We start from the raw sequence: 27201 nt of genomic DNA, 5'->3' as shown, positions 1-27201 counted from the left end.
TTGTCATTTGTGCCAATGTGCACCATGACCGCTGGGTCCTCACCAGCCCCTCCCAGTAATCTGTCAGCCCGATCAGCGATGTGTCGGACTCGAGCGCCAGGTAGGCAGCACACCGTTCGACGATCCCTGTCTTTGTGACAGATTGCCCTATCTGTTCCCCTAATAATTGAGTCCCCCACTACCAGCACCTGTCTGGCCTGCCCTGCTCTCCTATTTCCCTCCTTACTGGAGCAGTCACTCCTCCGGCTTTCAGAGGACATGCCTGGCTGCAGCAGTGCTACCCCTGTACTGGCACCCCCCTCATCCGCCAACTTAGCAAACTTATTGGGGTGCGCCAGATCAGGACTAGCCTCCCTGGCACTCTTCCCTCTACCCCGCTTTCTGAATGTCACCCAGCTACCTACTTCACTGTCCTGCAGCTCCATCCTACCATCCCCCTCCTCATCTATCCCATTGAGCGTCTGCGCTGTGAGCAGAAGACTCCTCTCCATATTGTCTATGGATCTCAGTGTTGCCAGCTGCACATTTAGATCCAGTATCTGGGTTTCCAAATGCACAACGTGCTCACATCTCGCACAGCAGTATGCACCCTCGACCGGCTGATCAAGGACTGCATACATGTGGCAAGATGTACACTGGATGGCATTAACAATTGTGGAGCACATTTCCTAATGGGGATTGCACCAGACAGAAACGTTAAATAAAAATAAATACAAAGTATTAATTAACACTTGGAACAGCAATTCCTCCCTTGGAAACTCCCTGATTCCAAAGTCACTGAGTCACAAGTCACACTTACCGCCGTCCACACTTACGCTCAGGTCACACTCAGCTCGCTCACACTCGCAATGCTGAAGATTTAAAGATTTATTTTTTTTTCCCTCTATCTCCCTTCAACAACAAGCCACCTTGCTGTTCAACTGCACTTCCAAAAATAAAACAGTGATTTTATCAAAACTACACAAGCAGCCCAGTTAGTGACAGATTTCTGTAATCAGGATCTCTGTGTCTTCCTGCCACCAATTCCATTACCTAGAGATGTAGAGAGAGCACAGAGTTAAAAAGCAAGGCAAAGACGAGACCAGGACCCACTAGACAGCACATCGGTAGATAAGACACACACACCATCACCCTTCCCCCTACATTTTTGGATAGGTTTTATAGATAATGGCTACTTGATAAGTGACAGTCTATGAAGGAAAATTATAATATCTAGATCATCTACAAATTTCTGAAGAGTTTATGGTAATGTGTCGGGTCACAAGTAATGTAATATATTTTCCCTTGTGCATCTTATTTTGAATATTATATATAAATATGTATACAAATTTTTCTTATTTTCTATATTTTTTAATTTTAGAAAAGCCTTTCCTGAGAATGTATGGCCCAACTCACAGTAATAAAGTTGCATTCCAAGGTGAAAGTGAGCTGAAATTGTTAGTTAGAGTTGAAGCATTTCCTCCGCCACAAAGTATCTGGTGAGTCACTCTGCGACATTCTGTGTTATGAAAAATAGCGAAAAACCGTATAGCATTTTAGCTTCTTGCTATGTCAAAGAAAAATAAAAAGGGCATCTTGGAAGTGTAGAATTTGTAATATATCTTATTAGCAAAATCTGCTTCTTTCGCCTCCAGGACTCATCATTCTTTCTGAAAATTCTCAAAAATGTTGTCTTCGATGAATACAGACTTTCCCATTAACGGGATAGGAGATGGACAGTTGGTGCTGATAAAGTTCCATGGAGAACTGTAACTAGTGTTTCAAGAGAAATTCTGTCTGCCTCTACCTCCTCCCTCCCCCATAGAATTTTCCGAGCACCAACTATTATCCCCTATCTAAGAAATGGGAAAACTTGTCTTCACTGAATACAGATTTTGTCTATTAATTGAGAATGAATGATCAGTCCAGGAGGGGAAAGAAGCAGATTACTCTGATAAAATCTATTACAACATTTTTTTTATTTTCGTGTGTACTATTGATTTATGAAATAAAAATTAAAACGCTGGTTACTCTTTAAATCCTGTAAGACTGGCTTATAAGGGAGCCGTTAGACTGAGATCGCACTGCAATGTACGGACTGGCCGGCAGCTTTCCCCACCCGAACGTGACAGCTTCATATACTTCTAACCAGCTCTCGTATCAGGAGATCCGCGGCCAGTCAGCCAGTGGTCCGATCTCGGGAGCATGTATTAAACCTTTCATTTTATTACCCCTCATGGCCCCTTGTCTTATGCATCGCAGTCCGATACTGAATGTCAAAACTCCTTCAAGCACTTCAGTGCCAGGCTCTGCAAACTGGCAGCCAAGATGCTGTTTCCTGGTGCTCATAGACCCTGACGGGGTCTGGCAGCCCTGGTGCATACCGCAGCATGGCCGCAATCATCTACCCACGGCAATACGGCATACTATGGTAATTACATACAGTAGGGGTAGCATTGGGAACACAATAATACTGTATATTCTAGGGCAACATACACAATTACTGCAGGGGGTAGTATGAGGATTAACCCATCAGGCTCAGCCGTTCCCATAACTCGCGTCTCGTAGACTGCATGCTTGGTCAATGAGAGAATCTCTTTTTTTTATCAATTCCATGCACTGCTTTTGGAGTTGGCCGAGGGTTAGCAGAAACATATACACACTACCAAATTATGTTAAGTGGAAGGATTTAGTATGATAAACTGTGATCCTAAAAAGCAAACACAGAAAGACATTTGAGAGATGAAACAGCAAGTCTCAGGAATTAGCGGCAGCTGGTGGGGGCTGGATGTTTTGGGGTAAATAGTTTATTACATAACTTCCTGAAATTATCATCACTTACTCTTCACACTGTCTCATTATTGTCTATACTGCTCTTCTCAGGTTCAAGGATGGAAAACCAATAGAAAAGAACAGTACCTGCTATGAAACCAACCCAGAAAATCACACCTTAGTTATTAGAAATGTAAAGGAAAATGATGCAGGAGTTTACACTGTCCAGGTTTTCCTTGTTCATTATCCTCTCCAAAAGACACATAACTTCACAGTTGATGTCTATGGTAAGTGTTACCTTTAATGATGTACAGCACAAGGAGAATTCAAAGTCCGGTGCTCTTCCTGACAACATTCTTTCAGTAGCAATGTAAGAAGTCGACCGCAGATGGAATAGGGCAGGTCATCTCAGACAGTTCTCAACATAATACCTGGGCCTCACCACACAGGCCAAGATAATGCCCATGCCTTATCACACAGGCCAATATAATGCCCTGGCCTCACCACACAGATCAATATAATGCCCTGGCCTCACCACACAAACCAAGATAATTCCCAGGCCTCACCACACAGGCCAAGATAATGCCCAGGCCTTATCACACAGGCCGATATAATGCCCTGGCCTCACCACACAGATCAATATAATGCCCTGGCCTCACCACACAGACCAAGATAATTCCCAGGCCTCACCACAAAGACCAAGATAATGCCCAGACCTCACCATACAGACCAAGGTAATGCCCTGGCCTCACCACACAAACCAAGATAATTCCCAGGCCTCACCACACAGGCCAAGATAATGCCCAGGCCTTATCACACAGGCCGATATAATGCCCTGGCCTCACCACACAGATCAATATAATGCCCTGGCCTCACCACACAGACCAAGATAATTCCCAGGCCTCACCACACAGACCAAGATAATGCCCAGACCTCACCAAACAGACCAAGATAATGCCCTGGCCTCACCACACAAATCAATATAATGCCCAGGCCTTATCACACAGACCAAGATAATGTCCAGGCCTTATCACAGAGATCAATATAATGCCCTGGCCTTACCACACAGGCCAAAATAATTTCCAGACCTCACCATACAGATCAATATAGTGCCCTGGCCTCACCACACAGGCCAAGATAATGCCCAGGCCTTATCACACAGGCCAAGATAATGCCCAGGCCTTATCACACAGATCAATATAATACCCTGGCCTTACCACACAGGCAATAATAATGTCCAGACTTCACCATACAGACCAATATAATGCCCAGACTTCACCACACAGATCAATATAATTCCCAGACCTTGCCACATAGATTAATATAATGCCCAGGCCTCATCACACAGATCAATATAATGCCCTGGTGTCACCAAGCAGGCCAAGATAATGCCCAGACCTCATCACACAGGCCAAGATAATGCCCAGACCTTACCAGACAGATCAATATAATGCCCAGACCTCATCATACAGATAAAGCTGATGCCCAGACCTCACCACACAGACCAGGATAATAATAATAATTTTTATTTTTATAGTGCCAACATATTATGCAAGACTTTACATTATAGAGGGGACTTGTCCAGACAATAGACATTACAGCATAACAATAAACACAGATCAAAACAGATACCCAGAGGAATGAGGGCCCTGCTCGCAAGCTTACAAACTATGAGGAAAAAGGGGAGACACGAGAGGTGGATGGTAACAATTGCTTTCGTTGTTCGGACCAGTATAAGGATAATAGTGTAAGGATCGGGTGTTCATGTAAAGCTGCATGAACCGGTTATCAGCCTAAGTATGTAACAGTACAGACACAGAGGGCTATTAAATGCATAAAGCTTATGAGAACATGACACGAGGAACCTGATTATGGTTTAAGTTTTTTGAATGGGCCACACAGGGATAGTTAGATTAATGCGTTGAGACGGTAGGCCAGTCTGCACAAATGCGTTTTTAGGGCACGCTTAAAACTGTGGGAATTGGGGATTAATCATATTAACCTGGGTAGTGTATTCCAAAGAATTGGCGCAGCACGTGAAAAGTCTTGGAGATGGGAGTGGGACGTTCTGATTATTGAGGATGTTAACCTCAGGTCATTAGCAGAACGGAGGGCACGGGTAGGGTGGTAGGCTGAGACCAGGAAGGGGATGTAGGGTGGTGCTGGGCCATGGAGTGCTTTGTGGATAAGGGTATTAAGTACTGGATTCTGGAGTGGATGGGTAACCAGTGTAATGACTGGCACAAGGTAGAGGCATCGGAATAACGGTTGGTGAGGAATATGATCCTGGCTGCAGCATTCAGGACAGATTGGAGAGGGGAGAGTTTGGTAAGAGGGAGGCCGATTAGTAAAGAGTTACAATAGTCCAGACGAGAATGAATAAGAGAAACAGTAAGAGTTTTTGCAGAGTCGAGAGTAAGAAAAGGTCGAATTCTAGAAATGTTTTTGAGGTGCAGATAGCAAGAGCAAGCCAATGATCGGATGTGGGGGATGAATGAAAGCTCGGAATTGGGTGAATGAAAGCTTGGAATCAAGTATGACCCCAAGGCAGTGGGCATGTTACTTGGGAGTAATGGGGGAACTACACACGGAGATGGCATTGTCAGGCCAAGGTAGGTTAGTAGAGGGAGAAAACACGAGGAGTTCAGTTTTTGACAGGTTTAGTTTCAGATAGAGGGATAATGCACAAACCTCACAACACAGATAAATATAATGCCAAGATCTCATCACACAGGCCAAGATAATGCCCAGACATCACCCCACAGGTCAATATAATGCCTAGACCTCACCACACAGACCAGGATAATGCACTGACCTCATGGCACAGATCAATATAATCAATATAATGCCCAGATCTCATCACACAGGCCAAGATAATGCCCAGACCTCACCACACGGAATAACATAATGCCCAGGGCTCAACACACAGAATAACAGAATGCCCAGGCCTCACCACACAGACCAAGATAATGGCCAGACCAGGGGCGGACACTGACAGCTTAGGGCCCCTGTGCAAGAAATATGTCTGGGTCCCCCCCCAATGCCCAGCATGCCGCTTATGAGGACAATCTGGCCATGAGACCCCCATAGCCCTGGGGTCTGAGAAATAGGCCAGATTGCCCTTATTATCACCGCCCTGCAAGCAGGGGTGTACCTAGAGTTCACTAGGCAACATAGCAAAAGTTCTATTTGAGCCTCCCCACAACGCTGAAAATATATATTTATATTTTTTTTTACTGAGATGGAGATATACAGCTGTGCTCAAAAGTTTACATACCCCGAAAGTTTACATTTGAATTTTTGCTTTCTTGGCCTTTTTTCAGAGAATATGAATGATGACACCAAAACTTTTTCTCCACTCATGATTAGTGGTTGGGTGAAGCCATTTATTGTCAAACTACTGTGTTTTCTCTTTTTAAATCATAATGACAACCCAAAACATCCAAATGCCTTGCACCCCTAGTCACATGCATGCCGATGTCAGCTGTTGGCCTCTGCTTCCCAGGCATCGTGTATTGCAGATCTCATCCGAAGATGCACATCCAGTTGAACTTTGCGCTGGCATCTTCAAACTCCTTACCCGCATGGGCCCAGTTGCGGTTGTGACCACTGCGACCATGATCTTTACACCCCAGGGATATAAGGTTACACCTTTCGTGAGTGCCTGGACTTCTATGATTTTGTACCATTTACCCACCTCGTGCACCACCACTACAGTGGAGTGACAATCGTTTTAGAATTCTGCTATGCTACAGCAACTAAGGGTGCTGTATTATGGTGCCATACAAATTGAAGTTTATATACAAAGCAGCAATACACGGCTGTATATATGCTCATTAAGTTGTGTTTTAATAATTACTATTATTGTGCAATTGCTAAGCATTACAGTACACCACGCCTATAATGCAATGTAGTTGGACTTGGCCTCTATTAGGTGATGGATTATTTTGGCAGTAAGAAGCACAGACAAGTAGTATGCTACAATCCACATGCTGTGATAGCGAATTTTCTTGGAAAATAGAAGAATTTTGGATGGTTTTCTTTTTTCCTGATATTCTCAAGTGGACAAGAAGCCTTAAGATATGTGATATTTAGTAGATGAGTTAAGCTTGGGCACAGGTGTGCAGGACATGATGTACTAAAGCTGCAGGTTTCATATATTATGCTTTCAGTAGAAGCGCCAAAAATAAGGATGAACTGTACCTGTTCCCATTAGCTCCAAATTGCTTTTAACTGCCACAGATGTGAAATAGGAAAGTAATATAACTGTGGCATGAAAAGCCAAGTGCTTGAATCTCGTAAGGGACGTAAAACCTGTAAATGTTCCTGTTTCAGATTAAACTTGAAAGTTCCTGTTTCAGATTAAGCTCAGAATAGATCATACAATCACCCTCTCAAACAAAACATCTTGAGAGTTTCTGGGATCCTCGATTTTAACCACTATGTGACTTGTAGTGAGTACAAAACATAACCAGATATTAGACCTACTTCAGTAGGAATAAAATAAATGGTTCAATGAAGGTATGTTTATGCATGGAGTATAAAAGATGTAATGTGATTGGAAACAGTAGTATATTAAATCTCTGTGTCTTCGTACACAGTGATATGCAGAAATATTACATTATCGTAAAAGGAAAACAAAAATATCTAAAAACTAGGTATTGGAGAGCCCAACTTTTTTTACTCAGTCTGAATGTAAAGAAATAGCGCAGACTATTGCTGATCTTACAAGCTGACTTGGACAAATTGAGTATTTGGGCATAAATTCAGTTCAGTTCAGTGTGGATAAATGCAAAGTTATGCATCTAGGTACTAATAATATGCAGTCATCTTATGTTGTCATGGGAGTAAAACTAGGAGAATCACTGGTAGAGAAGGATCTGGATGTACTTGTAGAACACAGATTAAATAACAGCATACAACGTATCAATCACTCTCTTCTAAGGCCATCAGGATATTTCATGTGTTAAAACAGGCATGAACTCATAGGACAAGGACGTAACACCCTCTCTTTACAAAGTGTTAGTGCTCCCACTACTAATATTTGCAGGCATCTGTTCATAGAAAGGATCCACCGAAGTTAGGAAAGGTACAAAAAAGGGTGACAAAGCTGATTTTGGATCATGGAGGATCTTAGTTATGTTGAAAGATGAAAGACTTATTATAAGATCAGTTTCTAAACGAGACAAGCCTTCTTTACCATGAGAACCATTAATCTGTGGCATAGGTTACCTTGGTAGCTCGTCACAGCAGGAACCATCAATGGTTTCAGAAAGGGTTTAGATGCTTATTTTAAAAAAAAAAATAACAAATACTTATGATATGTGTTAAATTCTTGTTCTGAGTGTTCACCCATTCGATCAACACTTGAGATCAGGTGGGAAAAATTTGCCAATTGGTTTATACATTATAGTTATACATACTGTATACTCATTACCTTTATCATCTCCTAACCCTCGAGTCTTTTTTGATTTGTGCCAAGTACTAATATTGATCCCAAGCTTATCCTCATATTAAGATTGTACCTGATCTCATATTATGATTCGTGTTGTGTACAGTGTTTCGTATTGTCGCGACTGAAATACAGAACAGCCTACAAGAACCTACTGTGGTATCAGCTCAGCTGTTTTCACTTACGTTAATGCTCACACTCCACAAACGTAGTCCTTATTTAATTGTCATCTGTTGTGAATTAAATGAAAATATGAAACTGCTAAACGATAACCAGATTGTAATGTGATAATCAGAAATAAATTCACCTTTAACACAAGGGCTTTACTTACAAACAAATAGTTTTCCTCTTAGAGCGGATCTCTTGCTATTACTAGAGGATGTTTGCAAAGAAATCTTTTCATGATGATAAGACAATCTGCCAACTTAGTCTGTTTATAAGTCTCAGCTTTATTCATCTCATCTTCCTAAGGGAGTATGGTTCTCTTGGCTTAGCCTTGAAAAAGGAACTGGCTTTTAAAAAAACAACAACTTCAGAGCATCTGTTCTTAGAAATAGTGTAAAAGCTTCTCTTCACTGGATAAGGGTCAGCTTTGAGACTGTATCTGTCAGATGTGCACATTCTGTACCGGGAATATATTGACTTACAGTTATCTTGGTTTGTATAGGTGTTTTTATTTCATGGGGTGAGAATAGATTTCTTTTCTACTTAACGCCATGGAAAATTTCAAACTTTGAATTTTTTTTAATGTTCCCTCAAGAACCTAAAAGAAAACTGAAGATTGTTGTAGATGTAACATCTTTAAAACTTCTATCATATAATGACTCTTCTCAAGTATTCCATAGTGCATAAGCTCCACAACTTTCTACTTTATTTGTCCTATCCTTTGTTACTCATTTTTGCTCAATGCCAAAGAACAAAAGAGAAGTATGGTATATGATCAATACCATCCGAACTGATAACATAGTCTGAAAAAAATATTGCAAGGTCATGTGCCAAAAGATGGCCAAACTATATCACTCTCCTAAAACTAATAATAATTCCTACAAAAGACATGGAGTTCAGTAAATGGTCTACAAAAAATAGTAATCCTAAAGTTTATTAACCCCTTCACGACATATCACATATATTTACGTTGTATGTTGTGTCCCTGACTTTGATGTGACATGATTGGGCGGCGCCGATGGGTTGTCATGACAGCTGGGGGTCTGCAGAAGACCCCTGTGCCTGTCATTGTTAATCTCCTGTGAATGCTGGCTTGTGGCCGACATTCATAGGAGATTGTGATTTCTGCTATGCATAGCAGTGCTGAAGCCCTGCTATGTATAGTACAGGTGATCGGACAATTGCTTTGTCACATCTCCTAAGGGAACTATTATATGAAGTAAAAAAGTGAAAAAGAGGTTTTTAAAAATATGAAAAACACATACCTTCATATCACCCCCATTTTTGCTGCTTTCAGAAACGTCTGAGCTATCAAAATACAAAAGTAAATTTATTCGATCAGTAAATAGCATAGCAAAATAAAAATCAAAAACCCAGAAATACGTTTTTTGGCCTCCGCAATATTGCAATAAGAGATGACGAAAACATCGTATCTACCCCAAAATGGTATCAATAAAAACCTTAGCTCAGGGAGCAAAAAATAAGCCATCACCCAGCCCAGATCTAAAAAAATGAAAACGCTATGGATCTCGGAAAATGGCGACAAACGCAAAAGCTTTTGGTATGCAGATTTCTGAATTTTTTTTCACCACTTAAATCTAATATATAAAGCTGAATGTGTGTATGTGTGTATGTGTGTATGTCCGGGATTGGCATCTGAACCGTCGCAGCTACAGGCACAAAATTTTGCACAGTCACACGTCTGGACCCCGAGAGCGTCATAGGCTATGTTGTGAGGCGAAATTTTAACCCCGCGCTTTCCAATTCACCAAACAATTTTGCCCCTATCTACATCATGGGGAAAAAATGAAAGGAAAAGTGTTGGAGGCGTCGCAGCTACAGGCACAAAATTTTGCACAGTCACACGTCTGGACCCCGAGAGCGTCAAAGCTATGTTGTAAGGTGAAATTTTAACCCCGCGCTTTCCAATTCACCAAACAATTTTGCCCCTATCTATATAATGGGGGAAAAATGAAAGGAAAAGTGTTGGAGGCAAATTAACAGCTGCCAGATGTCAACAAGGGGGACTTAAAGAATGAGAGCGATGGCGCCAAAGAGTATATACTGTACAGTTGCTAAGGTGGGGCCCCGACATGGGATACTCACCACACCACCACGGGGATATGAACACACACACAAAATGCGCCACACACTACCACGTGCTCGAACACATATACCACCCTCAGCGCACATTTCACCACACATACACCAACCTCGCCACATAAAAGTCGAAGCACAAAAGTCGCCGCTCAAAACTCGCCACACGCAAAACTCTCCACATGTGCAAAACTCACCTCATGGAAAACTCGCCACACGCAAAACTTGCACACGCGGAAAAATTGCCACATGCACAAAAGTTGCAACACATGCAAAAGTTGCCTCACACAAAACTTGCACATACTCAAAAGGCACCACACATAAAACTCGCCACGCACAAAACTCGCCATGCGCAAAACTTGCTGCACACAACTTGCTACACTAACCTGTCACATGCAACTCGACACACAAAAAGTTGCTACACGCATGTCGCCACACAAAACTCTTCTCACAAAAGTCGCTACATGCATGTCGCCACACGCAACTCAACACACACAACTTGACACACGAAACTCGCCCTAAAACACACACAAGTCTGGTATTATCCTTCAAAAATAAAAATCTGATTAATAAACAGACAAACTACAAGAGCAACAAATGTACCATATAGGAATCCGGCAGCTGTCAGTCACATGACCTGTCTATTATGTGTATGTGTGAGCTAATATATACTGCCAGGGAGTGGGCTTACTGTTGGCTGGGGATTTATCAGGCTGCCAATTTAGCTTACAAATACTGAGGTAAAAATACAGAGCAAATAACGTGTGAACGAGGTCTAATACAGGAGGAGATGACATACAGATATATACTATTTACAGGGGAGATGACACACAGGTATATACTATATACAGGAGGAGATGACACACAGATATATACTATATACAGGAGAGATGACACACAGGTATATACTATATAGAGGAGGAGATGACATACAGGTACATAGTACATACAGGAGGAGATGACATACAGGTATATACTATATACAGGAGGAGATGACATACAGGTATATGCTATGTATAGGAGGAGATGACAAACAGGTATATACTATATACAGGAGGAGATGACACACAGATATATACTATATATAGGTGAGATGACACACAGGTATATACTATATACAGGAGGAGATGACATACAGGTATATACTATATATAGGAGGAGATGACATACAGGTATATACTATATACAGGGGAGATGACACACAGCAGGTATATACTATATACAGGGGAGATGACATACAGGTACATACTATGCACAGGAGATGACATACAGGTGTATACTATATATAAGGGAGATGACAAACATGTATATACTGAGGTGAAAATGAGAGGTGTGAGGTGAAAATGAAAAGGTGTGAGTGCAAAATGAGAGGAGTGAGGGAAAATAGTGGAGTGATCGGAAAATGACAGATGTGAGGTCGAAATGACAAGTGTTAGGGGGGAATGAGAGGAGTGAGGGGGAAAATAAGAGGAGTGAGGGGGAAAATGAGAGGTGTGAGGGAGAAAATGAGAGATGTGAGGGGGAAAATGAAAGATGTGATGGGAAAAATGAGAGGCGTGATGGGAAAATAAGAGAAGTGAGGTGCTATAACTAACCACAGATATTTACTATGCCCAGGCAACGCCGGGCTCTTCAGCTAGTAAAAAATAAATGTTTTATATCTGCATTCTCTGACTGACCTGGAGAATTATATTACCAGGTCAGTTTTATTATAAAGTGAACATGGTCAATAAGAAACTAAAAAACAATAGTTGAATTGCTCTTTTTTGCAATTTCACCTCATTTTTTCCCAGTAAACTACATGGTGTCATTCAAAAGTACAACTCGTCCTGCAAAAATATAATCCTTGATATTGACAGGAAAATAAAAACGTTATGGCTCTTGGAAAAGGGGGGAGGAAAAAACCTAAACAAAAGAACGGAAATGGCCATGGTGTAAAGTTAAGAATATCAAAGAAGTGGCATAAAACATACATGCATAGTCGTAAAATCTGAAGGCAAGACTCAGGTGAATGGAGCACAAGGTCCATACATATACCATAATATGCGTAGGGGCAGTATTAGTACAAATTACAGTTGGTTCATACATAAAGTGTTAGCATGTCCAGTTATATCAATCACAAAATGGATAGAATTAGGTAAACACAGATGATATACAGTACGACCAAAAGTTTGGACACACCTTCTCATTTAAAGATTTTTCTGTATTTTCATGACTATGGAAATTGTAAATTCACACTGTAGGCATCAAAACTATGAATTAACATATGTGGAATTATATACTTAACAAAAAAGTGTGAAACAACTGAAAATATGTCTTATAATCTAGGTTCTTCAAAGTAGCCACCTTTTGCTTTGATGACTGTTTTGCACACTCTTGGCATTCTCTTGATGAGCTTCAAGAGGTAGTCACCGGAAATGGTCTTCCAACAATCTTGAAGGAGTTCCCAGAGATGCTTAGCACTTGTTGTCCCTTTTGCCTTCACTCTGTGGTCCAGCTCACCCCAAACCATCTCAATTGGATTCAGGTCTGGTGATTGTGGAGGCCAGGTCATCTGGTGTAGCACCCCATCACTCTCCTCCTTGGTCAAATAGCCCTTACACAGCCTGGAGGTGTGTTTGGGGTCATTGTCCTGTTGAAAAATAAATGATGGTCCAACTAAACGCAAACCAGATGGAATAGCATGCCGCTGCAAGATGCTGTGGTAGCCATGCTGGTTCAGTATACCTTCAATTTTGAATAAATCCCCAACAGTGTCACCAGCAAAGCACCCCCACACCATCACACCTCCTCCTCCATGCTTCACGGTGGGAACCAGGCATGTAGAGTCCATCCGTTCACCTTTTCTGCGTCGTGGTTGGAACCAAAGATCTCAAATTTGGACTCATCAGACCAAAGCACAGATTTCCACTGGTCTAATGTCCATTCCTTGTGTTCTTTAGCCCAAATAAGTCTCTTCTGCTTGTTGCCTGTCCTTAGCAGTGGTTTCCTAGCAGCTATTTTACCATGAAGGCCTGCTGCACAAAGTCTCCCCTTAATAGTTGTTGTAGAGATGTGTCTGCTGCTAGAACTCTGTGTGGCATTGACCTGGTTTCTAATCTGAGCTGCTATTAACCTGCGATTTCTGAGGCTGGTGACTCGGATAAACTTATCCTCAGAAGCAGAGGTGACTCTTGGTTTCCTTTCCTGGGGCGGTCCTCATGTGAGCCAGTCTCTTTGTAGCGCTTGATGGTTTTTGCAATTGCACTTTTAGACACTTTCAAAGTTTTCCCAATTTTTCAGACTGACTGACGTTCATTTCTTAAAGTAATGATGGCCACTTATTTTTCTTTACTTAGCTGCTTTTTTTCTTGCCATAATACAATTCTAACAGTCTATTCAGTAGGACTATCAGCTGTGTATCCACCAGACTTCTACACAACACAACTGATGGTCCCAACCCCATTTATAAGGCAAGAAATCCCACTTATTAAACCTCACAGGGCACACTTGTGAAGTCAAAACCATTTCCAGTGACTACCTCTTGAAGCTCATCAAGAGAATGCCAAGAGTGTGCAAAGGAGTCATCAAAGCAAAAGGTGGCTACTTTGAAGAACCTAGAATATGAGACATATTTTCAGCTGTTCCACACTTTTTTGTTAAGTATATAATTCCACATGTGTTAATTCACAGTTTTGAAGCCTTCAGTGTGAATTTACAATTTTCATAGTCATGAAAATGCTGAAAATTTTTTAAATGAGAAGGTGTGTCCAAACTTTTGCTCTGTACTGTACATTTAAAAAGATCATAAATATAGGAAGACTAATACACTACCCATTACCCTATGTGTGATCATGTCCCTGCAGCCCTGGCGCATGTTTTTCATGGGCTTCTTTGGGGTCTGTGATAAACTGTGTGTAAGCAAGTATAATATAGTGTCCTCCATGGGTGATTCATATTTGGCCATATCAATCAGCGTATGCTCACCAGTGCTCATGCTGGGTGACACATCACTTCCAGCTTTCTACGTGACATGGTGGGTCAAGGGGAAAACTCCTGTGACCATCTTGCTATATAGCTAAAATCATAGTCTTTTATGAGGGACTGCCCAGTGTGTCCAATGCCAGTGAAGGGTTAATATTTAAAAATAAAATTGAATGAATAAACTTTTTAAGTTTATTGCATTTTTCATTTTTTTTAGAAACTGTCTTTGATCCTATGTAAGTGAGGCAGTGTGATCATCTAGCAGGATTGATTTGGATTTAATTTGTTCTTGGTCTCTCCTGCTCAATCGAGCTGATCATGCAAGTGTCCTTAACAGGAATAGCGGGCTGGTTGCAGCCATATTCCTCTGAAGAAGACTTATCTTGATTAAATGTAGCTACCTTACCATTCCTACCTCAACAGCTGTCAGGGAGAGTTAAGAGGCCCATCAAACATATTAGATCGTTGGTCAGTCCTGTCAAAATTGGTAGGTTTGGCTCCCGATAATCTAAAGTTTATGATCAGCTTTAATTTCTAAAGCTTGATAGAAAAGCTGCTTGTGCTTCAGAGCTATTTTTCTGACCGCCGAGGCCGGAAAGTATCTGAAGAGATTCATGCAATAAACCATTACCGTGCAATTGTTTGATCAAAGCATCAAACATCGCTCACTGTGTTCATAGATAATTAGTAGCGTAGGTGGGAAAAGCATTGAAAAAATGCTAATGATTCTGTAGTATAGGGTTAGGGTTACATTTACTCTCCTTTTCCTTCCCCTGGGTTTTGTGTGTCTGGAATACTTTGAGCGCGACAAAACTGCATAGTTGTGGTCTTCTGTTCCTTAGAGGAGATAGCGCTTTGTCGCTTACCCTGAATTTACAATGCGAATTTTTAGAGATGCTGCCTTGGAATAAAAATACTTCAATGTCTTGTGGATGAAGAACTGAGGTATCAGCTCAAGCGAAAAGCAGAATGTTGTCAAAGACAAACGTTGATGCATGTTGGCCTGGCGTAGGAAATACCTGATAATGATCCTGAAGAATTTTGCATTTGGAAATACCTGCTAATGATCCTGGAGACTATTGCATTTGTCTACTGGTGTCCGAAGCTGCATTTGGTATTTTGTTTGAAAAAACGATTCCATACATACAGAGGACCTAAAAGCATCTGTTAGTAATGCAATTATTATTATTACTATTCATTTTTTATAGCGCCATTTATTCCATGGCACTTTACATGTGAAAAAGGGGCATACATAGATAAGTACAATAAACATAAGCAATACAAGGCACACACAAGTACAAAAGGAGGGAGGACCCTGCCCATGAGGTCTCACAGTCTACAGGAGATGGGTGAAGACACATTAGGAGACAGTAGAGCTGGTCGTGCGGTGGTTCAGTAGACTGAGGATCACTGCTGGTTGTAGGCTTTTTGGAAGAGGTGGGTCTTCAGGTTCCTTTTGAAGGTTCCGTGGTAGGCAAAAATCTGATGTGTTGGGTAGAGAGTTCCAGAGTACCGGGAGACCATGTCACATGTATGGAGGGGACAGGTTGTGGATGGCTTTGTGTGTCATAGTATGGGTTTTGAACTGGAGCCTCTGGACAATAGGAAGCCAGTGATGGGCTTGGCAGAGAGGAGAGGCCTGGGAATAATGGGGAGACAGGTGGATTAGTCGGGCAGCAGAATTTAGGATAGATTGGAGTGGTGCAAGAGTGCTAGAGGGGAGGCCATAATGTAAGGTTGCAATAGTCGAGGCAGGAGATGATGAGGACGTGCATGAGCATTTTTGCAGTTTCTTGGTCAAGGAATGTACGGATCCAGGAAATATTTTTGAGTTGGAGTCGGCAGGAGGAGGCAAGGGCTTGGATATGTGGCTTGAAAGAGAGGGCAGAGCCGAGGATCACCACGAGGCACCGAGCATGCGGGACTAGAGAAAGTAAGCAGCCATTGACATTGATGGATAGGTCTGGTGGAGGGGTAGAATGAGATGGGGAAAGATGATGAATTCTGTTTTGTCCATGTTCAGTTTTAGAAAGCGATCAGAAAAGAAAGATGAAATAGCAGACATTGTGGGATTTCGGTCAGTAAGGAGGTAATGTCAGGTACAGATAGGTAGATATGCTTGTCATCGGCGTAGAGTTGATACTGCAAACTGTGGGATTCTCTGAGCTGTCCCAGGCCGAAGGTGTAGATGGAGAAGAGTAGGGATCCTAGAACTGAGCCTTGGGGAACACTGACAGACAGGTGAAGAGGTGGTGTGGGAGAGGGAGACACTGAATGTCTGGTCTGTTAGATATGATGAGATCCAGGATAGGGCCAAATCTGTGATTCCAAGAGATGAGAGAATCTGTAACAAGAGGGAATGGTCCACAGTGTCAAAGGCAGAAGACAGGTCCAGGAGAAGGAGGACAGAGTAGTGTCGCTTGTTCTTGGCAGTTAGCAGGTCATTGGTGACTTTAGTTAGGGCAGTTTCAGTCGAGTGATGCGGTCTGAAGCCAGATTGTACCGGTCAAAGAGGGAACAGGAGGAGAAGTGGGAGGACAGTTCAAGATGGACATGCTATTACTTAAAATTCACAACTGCAATTTGTGAATGCTGTGAGCTCTGATAGCCTGCTCTATAATTAATATAGATATACAGTATCTACGATGGGCTTGGTATTCTTCAATACGCTGTCCAGCTGCTGAAACTGTGCAATGAATAGTAGAAAGTCTATGCTAATTTAATGCATTCAATACAGTGTTGAGAAATTCTAAGTGTCCCATACATACAATGCAACTTCACTATTTAAAAAAAAATCCCCTATTATATACAATGACTTGTTAGTATCTGTGGAAATACCTTGCACCCATTTTCACTATAATAACATATATAGAGAAAAGTATGGCACTCCAACAGCGAAGAAAATCTTGAATCTATTACATACAGACAATCCAGGACTGTGTATACAAATGTGATGTTTTGGTCAATCAGACCTTTCTCTAACATGCACAAGGTGGCTGGAGTAAAAAGAGGTTAATGCTAATGAATAGCGCGTCAGAAATGCAACCATGTCGCTGCAAGTATGGATATTTATCAGCATTAACCTCTTTTTACTCCAGCCACCTTGTGCGTGTTTGAGAAAGGTCTGATTGACCGAAACGCCACGTTTATGTGCACAGCTCTTGATTGTCTGTATATAATAAATTTAAGATTTTCTTTGATTTTGGACTGCAAGATTCTTCTCTATATATACTACGGGGTTGGACCCTATCTGACCACCTTCCAAATTTTGGCGTGCCGTGCTTTCCTATACTATATACTGACTATAATAACAAATATACAGTGTTATATCACATACTGTCAGATTAAGGATCTGTGCAGGGTGGAGACTTTCTAAGGTCAAAGGCCACTTTGTCGCTCTCTGTTGTATATCTGCCTTTAGGGATGTGAGGACTTTAAGTAGTTCCATGTCTCATATGGGGTTTTTTTTGCATTTTTTCTCAATAAATTCTTCATCCTATTATTCACAATATACTGCCCTCTTGGCAAAAGAGAATGCCTATATTTGTACCAGCTGCAGACGGCTGGGACTGTTAATCATCAAGCCTACTTTAAAGATTATGACCACCTTCGCAATCGTTTTCCATTCTCTACTTTCATATTAAATGAGAAATAAAGCAAAGCTTCTATATGATTACAAATCTCCTACCATTTGGTTTCGACAGCTCTTATGGTGACTATGGTGACTATCAATGTTAACAAACAATGTAATCCTGCAGTCAGATTCTCATCTATATGTTTACTACCTCCGACTTTCCAACCAAATATAAATTTTCACAAAGTATAGGATAAGTAGAAGAAAGTATAATGCTGCAATACTGTAAAATTACACTGCACTTGATTTGTGTGCTTACTATCGAGACGCATAGTTTGCATAAAAGATGTAGAAGCGTAACGATAGGAAAAAGTTAATGATGTTACATAAAAGATGCTTAATTTTTAATTTTAGACTCACAGGGACAATAAAAAAATATTGTTTTGAACAGTACATTTTTTCAATGTCTGATTGAATTCCAGTACCACACTTGTTGCAGCTGGTTCCCAAGTTTCTTAGGGTTTGGCACATATTCAAAACATATTCTAAGAAGTGTTCAGTGTGTAGAGACACCTTCCAAAGCTCTAATTACCAAATAAATGGCAGCAATTTTCAGCCTGGCTTAGAAGTGTATTGCGTGCCTCTAGGCATATCTGTGAACCCTGACCTTTCTCCGGTGCCTCTTTTGATGTAGAGACGGCTTGGAGTAAAAAAACATTATTACAAGCTGATCACAAAGTTACCTATGGTTAAATTATTTCTGTATAACCTCCCAATAAAACAATTCTAAAAATGTGAGGAATTTCCAATATAATTTCCCACTGTAAGGTAAAGACTAGAAAGGAAAGCCCCTTACTGACAAAAGAGATCTTCAATGTATGAAAATTCACTTTGAAATTAATTTCAGAAAGGAATTGTCATTACTAATTCCTGGAAAATGGGACTGATCTAAATCTGCTGTCCAGAGTTACATTCATGCTAGTTTATCTACAGCTCCTCTTATATTTATAATGTAATGGTGGCTGGATAAAGGGGCGACATCTCATAATGATCAAGAGATACCTTCCCATCCTCAGTCTAACATTACAGATGATTTAGATCAATATTACGACTTCATTTTATTATTTTTTTTCCTACAAAATAGACCAAGATCAGATTCAAATTGAGCCATGGTTACTAACAATGGGAAGGTTCCTTCCAATGATAGATCCTTCCATGTGTGGGCACTAGGACTAGCTTTCTTAATAAGTCTTGGTTTAGTTCCATATCTAGCCCAATAGTTGAGACCAGTGTGGTACTTGGCAATCAGCTGAGCAAAGTTATGAAAGTCTTGTTTTCTGTATATTATAACACCAATCTCGAGAAGTTTCTTCATAATTTCTTCTTTTCCATTTTATTTTACATGATTTATCCGACTGACAAAGGAGCAGATAATACACTTAACCAACTCTATCACACAGAGTACGCAAAGCTCTAGGCTGGATTTAAACTTGTGAACCTTTAATTGGAAAGTATTTACTCTCAGGGCAACATCTTTGGGATTTTGGGTCTGGTGTATGTTTGCATTAGTATTTAGCCTGTAAAATATAATATTATAAAACACAACCTGATGTGAAAACGTGCCAAATATAAGCAAGATTTAGCCAATTCTTTTTATAGTACTTGTTCTGGCAACATTTCAAAGTAGGAAGAATTTCTGGAATTAAGGATTACCAAAAATGGAGGAACATATACATAGGTTTAATATCTTTGAGAAAAAAAAAAAATTAATTCATTTCTGAGACTCTGATAGCTTAACATGATGCATTTTATGATGTCTTCATTCAAGTATGTACAGCAAGCGAGACCATTTAAGAAGTGCTACTTTCATATAAATAGTAATACATTACAGACCGCCACAGGACGGGTTAAAGGGCAGTTCAGACATGAGAGTGAAATGAACTTGACGTAATACAAACAAAAAATGTTTATTAATGCATTCCACTGCAATACCATCTTCTCTTCTTAGAATGGAATGGCGGAGAAGGCCAGATTTTTCACTTTTCTACCATTTTTAGCTTCCAAGTATTTGGAACAAGCTGCAAATATGCTAGGGTCAAAACTAAGAGTTTAATTCCACCTAGCATTCAGTCCCAGATTTGGCACATGTTAAGGATTAGGGTCATTCCAGGGTCTGGGAAGAAGCACATTTTGGATTCCTAAAAATGTACATGAGAAAATGCCGACAAATTTAACAGCCTGCAGGTCTGTTTTTCAGGCCAGAAACATTGTTTTTGCTTGCAGACAAACTTTATGGGGTGTCTGGTTGAGAAAACACATTTTAAAATACCCTATTTGGGAATTCTCAATAAGTAGGGGCGGTCTGCCAACAAGACAACTTTTTATCAGTTTCTCATTGTGTAATTTTTTTTTTAACAAAAAATGTATAGTCTAAAGTGGACAATCGTTTTATATTTTATTTCCAGTTATTTGGTATTAGTGATTAGTATCAAAGCAAAACAAATAGCTTAAAATTCCATATTCCACATTATTGAAACCATTGATGCCCGATTGTCCCAGAATTCAAATTTTAAATAAATGAAGTTTGAATTATTAACTCAAAGAGTTTCTGTGTAGTAATAATTAATAATAATAATTTTATTTATATAGTGCCAACATATTCTGCAGCATTTTTTAATTAAGTGGGGACATGTACAGACTATAAAGACATTACAAAGTAACACATAGTTCAACAGTTACAGAAAGAGTGAGGGTCCTGCTCGCAGTCCAACAATCTATAAGGAAATAGAGGGACTCAATAACAGTGAAAAGTGTTGTCATGTATGGTCTAGCCATCATTATAATAAATAGGGCATTTCAAATAAGCTGCATGGGCTGTCATGAGTATCTGTCTAAATACAGTTACCAAGTGCTATTGGGTGCATGGAAGATGTGGATACACATAACTAGGAGGGACCAGATTCTGAGGAATATTTAGAAAGAAGGAACAAAAAAGAGTTAGATTAGTGAAGTGAGGTGATAGACCTGTCAAAAGAGATGTGCTTTTTAAATCACACTTAAAAATGTGTGGTCTAGGTATTAGTCGGATCTTCTAGGGTAATGCATTACAGAAAACTGGTACAGCACAAGAGAAGTCTTGGAGACGGAGGTGCAAGGTTCGGATTATAGAGGCTGTTAGTTAGACTAGTCACAGAACAGGGAACACAGGTAGAATGATAGACAGAGATGAGGGAGGAGATGTATGGTGGTGAAGAACTCTGGAAAGCTTTGTGGGTGAGAGAATTAAATTTGTATTATATTCTGTAGCAAATGGGAAACCAGTGCAATGACTGACATAAGGTGGAGGCATCGGTGTAGCAGCTGGACAGAAATACGACCCTGGCTGCCGCATTCAGGACAGATCGGAGAGGAAAAAGTTTTGTTAGAGGGAGACCGATCAGTAGAGCGTTCATGTAGTCCAGTAGTATATATTTATAGTTGTAGTAGTATATATGTAGCAGTGCCTGACCTATTTGCACTCAAAGAGGAATACACATGGCATAGGGACATGAAAAAAGACAGCAGAAAAGAGCCTATATATATGTGCGTGTCTTTAGTGGCAGGGGCATAGATTAATAATGATTCCATCACACTTTCTTTGTTGACAAACTTCATTTTCAATTGTTTCTTAGCCAACCAACACTCCATGTTGCCCTTTCATGGCTTGCATTAAGATACAGGCTGTAACCGATACTTCTTTTCATTTGTTTTGACAAACCTCTAGAGAGATAAAAATCCAAAGAAGATTGACCAAATGTACCACAATGGCATTTCATTTATTATTCCTGTAGTATCACAGAGCTTAGTCATTTAAGACAATGAATGAAAAGTTACACTTCCTGCACGAACGTCTTCATTGAATTGTGTTGTTTTCTTAATAGCTTTAAGTAGCATGTTAATCGGAAGCCTTTCCCCTCTGATAACCATCAGCTGGCTTCAGGTTTTACCTCAACTTCTGCTTATTCCTGAACTTGTTGCCAAAACATTAATCCCCAAGCTCCTTCTTCCTTCTCACATCCCCATTTATGGACTTAGACTTGATTATGATATATTATTACAGGATTTCCCCCATTGAAGTGGGTGTATTCCTCTTACAATTAACAAGGTCAGCGACATTGCAGAGCATTCCTTCAGTTCAAAGTAATTTACTACAATCCAAAATGCCTGGAGTGTCCCCATCCCTAAATTACCTTTTGTGCTCCGTGCAGGAAGTTCCTTAGAAAAAAAAGCATTAATTTCTTAATGTTTTGATATGGTGGTTCTATGCTATTAATCACACGTACAGAGAGAGACAAGGTAACACTCAGGTAATTGAGGTTAATGAATTTGTAAAATTATATATAGATACAACCATTACTTGTCAAAGATTTATGACATGTCCCACCTTGTCCATTTTATTATGACACATTCAGTCAACCATGTGTAGCTTTGCTTGTAATATAGGTGGCAACACAGAACAGTATTGTTCACCAATGATGGAGCATGCTGCAATTTTTTGTGTGGTCTCTATTCAGACTCTGTGTGGTAGAAGAAGTTCTCCTAGTGCTTCCTAGAACACCATGTGTCACCCAGTTGATGAAATAAGCAATATATCATCTGCAGTGGGGTGGAAGAATTTACTCTAAAGTTAATGGCACATAGAAACTATTAAATAAACAGAAGTGTTAATAGTCCATAAATCATGAGAGTAATAATTGCTTCACTTGCTGCCTTACCCAGAACTTCAGGATATCTTCTTCTTGACATTGCAGATGCAAATGTAGGAACCTGCAATAGTAATAATTACCGCTTTACTGATAACTTTGGTCCTAGACTATCTATATAGATCAACTTTAAAGGTGATAGAGACCTATCAATCTTGGTGGGAATAGATATAGATAGATAAATAGATAGATAGATAGATAGATAGATAGATAGATAGATAGATAGATAGATAGATAGATAGATAGATGATACATACTCTTATATATTGCATCTGACAGTGTGCTTTCCTTCACCAGCTTTAAGAGTAATGTGAAACGAGATTTTACGGCAGAGGAGCAAGTGACATAACACTTTCCTTCTGGAACTAGCTATTTAGAGAATTTTCAGGGCTAAATGCAGTAAAAAGAAGGTTATGCTGGTTCAGAGTTCAGATTGAGCTGTGGGAATTTAAAGGCTAGACTTAATAGGCTATGTATGGTCACCTTTCGCGTCACTTAATTTTATAGTTTTCTTTTGTGCTTTGTTTTTCTTTTTAACCAAAACAATTTGTTTTCTTTGTGATTGACAGACATAAGTTGTGAAGTTTTCTTTATATGAAGGCTAGGATGGACACACATTTATTCATGTACAGTACAGACCAAAAGTTTGGACACACCTTCTCATTTAAAGATTTTTCTGTTTTTCTGTATTTTTATGACTATGAAAATTGATACAGGAAATATCAGTCTATTCAGTCTCTTTGTAGCGCTTGATGGTTTTTGCAATTGCACTTTTAGACACTTTCAAAGTTTTCCCAATTTTTCAGACTGACTGACGTTCATTTCTTAAAGTAATGATGGCCACTTATTTTTCTTTACTTAGCTGCTTTTTTTCTAGAGGGGGGGCTGTATGGGGCGCAGCTAAAAGGAAGCCCCCACATGACTGCGTTGCCATGGGGAGCAGGGTAGTAATTTTTGAAAAGTTAAAATGGGAGGCTCAGGATTGGTGGATAGGAACTGGGGCGGGGAATTCTATGGGATTGGGAGGAAGGGACCTGGGGAAAAGTGCGGGAAAGGGGGTCAGTCAGTCAGAGACAGGCGAAGTGAGTGGACCAGCTGCCGCAGCGTTACCTACCATGGCCACAGTGGACAGCTTGGTCGCTCAGCTTCGCAGGGAGGCGAGATCCAGGAGGGCCGGATGGCTTGAAGAGCAGCTCACTGGGCTGCTAGGAGGCAGCGGCAGCCAGGACAGCGGGAGCCGGGGCAGGAGTTCCAGGAGGTCGAGGCCGCCCAAGAGGCTGTCCCCGGATAACACACCGCGCGGCAGGCGCAGGCCGCGGAGCCCCTCCAGGGACCCTGCGGGGGCTGGGGGACGCGGCGCAGCCACACCGCCCGCCCCCCCTCCGGCAGGAATCCACCCGGCGGCCCTGCCGGCGCGAGACGACGAGGCGCTGCGGGAGCTGGGCAGGCGCGGCAGGATGCCGGCGCTACACCGGATGTTATGGCCGCACTTCCGGTTCGGCCTAGCAGGGGGCGCGGGAGCGCTGCAGCGCCGACATCTTCTCTTCAGACCCGCCGGGGAGCTGCTCCAGCGGCGGTGACACCAGGGACGGTGCGCGGGAGGAGCGCAGCAGCGGCGGCAGCTGACAGGAGCCGGGACCCGGGAAGTACTGCGGCGGGTGCACCTGGACCTCTGCCGCACGGTGCACCTGGCTCTGGGACAGGACGGCGCAGCAGGATGGCGGCCAGGCCAGTGGCATCACCGCGGCAGGGAGCAAGTCGTGGACGCACCGCAGGAGCGGCGCACAGAGCGGATGGGTCAGCTGCGGCACCCAGGGGACTTATACAAGCTGCCAGATCCAGGTCCAGCAGGAGGTCGAGGGAACGGTCGCCTTCGACAGTCTCGGTCCCCCCTGGTGACGTGGAGGCCAGGGGCGCGGGCCTGGGGCAGAGGAGCGGCAGCGACGACTCAAGGAGCGAGCATCGTGACGAAAGCGAGCGGCAGGCTTCAGGAGGCACGGCTGGTGGGGACACAGCACCTGCGCAGCCCCGTGAGTATATGTCTAGTCCTTTTCCGGTGGCGGGTGTTTCGGGGTCTGTTGAGCGGAGTGGGGGTGGTGGCGAGGTTCCGGGTATTAGAGAACTTTTGGCGGGTATGTCACAGATCTTGAGAAGATTGGATGGCGGGGTTGCGGATAGTGCCCGAGCGTCGCCCGCTGGGGCTTGGGTGTCGGTTGCTGGTTGTGGAGTTGGGGGTTCGAGCGAGATTGCAAGTTCTGGTAGCGGGCCGCTGTCCTCAGCGGCCGGTGTGTCGGTGTCGGTACAAACCGAAACGGGGAGGGGTGATACCATCAAGTTAGATGATAGGGCAAAAGGTGAGGTTTTCGTGTGCTTTGAGGGCCCGCTGGGGGCCCATTTGAAGAAGGAGGTGAAGGAAAAGATTTGGAAAGACGAATACGTTGAGATTTTCTCTCTCCTTCCTTTAGAAAAATTTAATTTGGATAAAGGAAAGAAAGATGATAGTAAAAAGGAGGAGGAGGAAAAGAGGCGTTGGCGCCTTATTCCTCAGACATTCGTTCACTGGCAGCAGGCATTTAACATTCTGGCGAGCGTTATAGGGGAGAAAGCCCCAGAGAATTGCTCGGGCCTTTTCTGTTATTTGGAGTCTATTGGTGAAGCGCATCGTACCTATGGGGGCCAGGCTTGGCTGCGATACGATGAACAGTTCAGGCAGCGCAAGGCGGTGAGGCCCGAGATAAGATGGGATGGATCAAAAGGACATTGGATTGTGGTTGAAGGTTATGGCACCAGTGCGTTACGGGCAGTCCTTTCAAGGGGGCGGTGGGGGTAGCAGTCAGCAGTCAGGACAAGGTGGAGGAGGACAGGGGTCACAGGCAAAGGAAAAGACGGGGACATGCTGGCAGTTTAACGACGGCCAGTGTAAGTATGGCGCAACCTGTAAGTTTAAACATGTGTGTTCCCACTGTAGCGGGGCCTCACATGGGGCCGCTAAATGTTTCAAGAAATCACGGGGCAAGCCATCCGTGGGTGGCGGTCAAGGGGGAGACTCCGGTGAGGCTTCAAAAGATGGCCCCCTATCTAAATAGATACCCGGATTCTCTCAAGGCAGAGGTTATTAGAGAAGGTTTTCTTGAGGGGTTTAAGATCCCTCACCCGACGCATGTTGTCCCTTTTTCTACGAAAAACTTGAGATCGGCTAGTTTGCATTCGGAGATTGTTTCGGCTAAGCTGGCAAAAGAGGTTGAATTGGGAAGAATGGCGGGGCCGTTTAGTTCGCTGCCTATGGCTGACGTAATTGTCTCCCCGCTTGGGGTGGTGCCTAAGAAGGAGCCGAATAAGTTCCGGCTAATTCAGCACCTGTCTTATCCCAAGGGTGCGTCGGTTAATGACGGGATTGCGGAAGAGTTGTGTTCTGTTGTTTACACCTCTTTCGATGCGGCGGTAAAGTGGGTGCGCAGGTACGGGCCCGGGGCCTTGTTGGCAAAAACAGACATCGAGTCGGCTTTTCGGCTTCTGCCGGTGCACCCGCAGAGCATTCCTTTGTTAGGTTGTTGTTGGGAAGGGGGTTTTTACTTGGATAGGTGTTTGCCCATGGGATGCTCGATTTCGTGTGCATTGTTTGAGACGTTCAGTACCTTTTTGGAATGGGTAGTGAGAGACGTTTCGGACGTTCCTTCTGTCAGCCACTACTTGGATGATTTTTTGTTTGTTGGTCCACCGGATTCTGCGGTGTGTGGTCATCTACTTGCCACCATGGAATGGGTGGCCGGACAGTTTGGTGTTCCTTTGGCGCAGGATAAAACGGAGGGCCCCTGCAAGGTTTTGAGTTTTCTAGGGATTCTCATTGATTCCGAAAAAATGGAATGTAGGTTGCCTGACGATAAATTGCTGTTGCTTAAGCAGGAGGTGGACAGGATCAGTAAATTGCGGAAGGCAACCTTGAAGGAGTTGCAGTCGTTGCTGGGCCGCCTGAATTTTGCTTGCCGTATTATGCCGATGGGCAGGATTTTTTGCCGCAGGCTGTCCAGGGCGACTGCTGGAGTTCGGTCAGCCCACCATTTTATCCGTTTGGGTAGAGAGCATAAGGATGACCTTCTTGTTTGGCAACGTTTTTTGGTAAGCTATAACGGCAGGTCGCTTATTCAGTGGGAGGATGTCAATGCCTTTGACTGCGAGATCTACACGGACGCAGCGGGTGGAGTTGGTTATGGTGCCTATTGTGGAGGCAAATGGAGTATGGGTGTGTGGCCTGAAGATTGGAAAAAGAGGGGGCTTACCAAGAATTTGACGTTGCTAGAACTGTTTCCAATTGTGGTGTCGGTGTTTATTTGGGGCGACAATTTTAGGGACCGGCGCGTCCGTTTTCATTGCGATAAGCGTGGTGTCTGTGATTAACAGCTTATCTTCTTCTTCCCCCCCAGTAATCAGGCTGGTTAGGGAATTGGTGTTGAAATGCT

General features: G+C 42.4%; 1 protein-coding gene across 1 annotated transcript in view; it reads left to right on the top strand.

Moving 5' to 3' along the window:
• The window catches only part of LOC143805567 (vascular endothelial growth factor receptor kdr-like), a 243457-nt gene that overhangs the window by 120040 nt on the left and 96216 nt on the right, over nucleotides 1-27201 (top strand). The window contains exons 8-9 of the mRNA XM_077285064.1: nucleotides 1361-1478; nucleotides 2863-3038. Coding sequence (XP_077141179.1) covers nucleotides 1361-1478; nucleotides 2863-3038 — 294 coding nt within the window. The remainder of the gene's footprint in view (nucleotides 1-1360; nucleotides 1479-2862; nucleotides 3039-27201) is intronic.

This window comes from Ranitomeya variabilis, chromosome 2, assembly GCF_051348905.1.
Source record: "Ranitomeya variabilis isolate aRanVar5 chromosome 2, aRanVar5.hap1, whole genome shotgun sequence".
Classification (NCBI taxonomy): domain Eukaryota; kingdom Metazoa; phylum Chordata; class Amphibia; order Anura; family Dendrobatidae; genus Ranitomeya; species Ranitomeya variabilis.
Note: the sequence above shows the minus strand (reverse complement) of the source record. Positions and strands in the feature narration are given on the sequence as shown.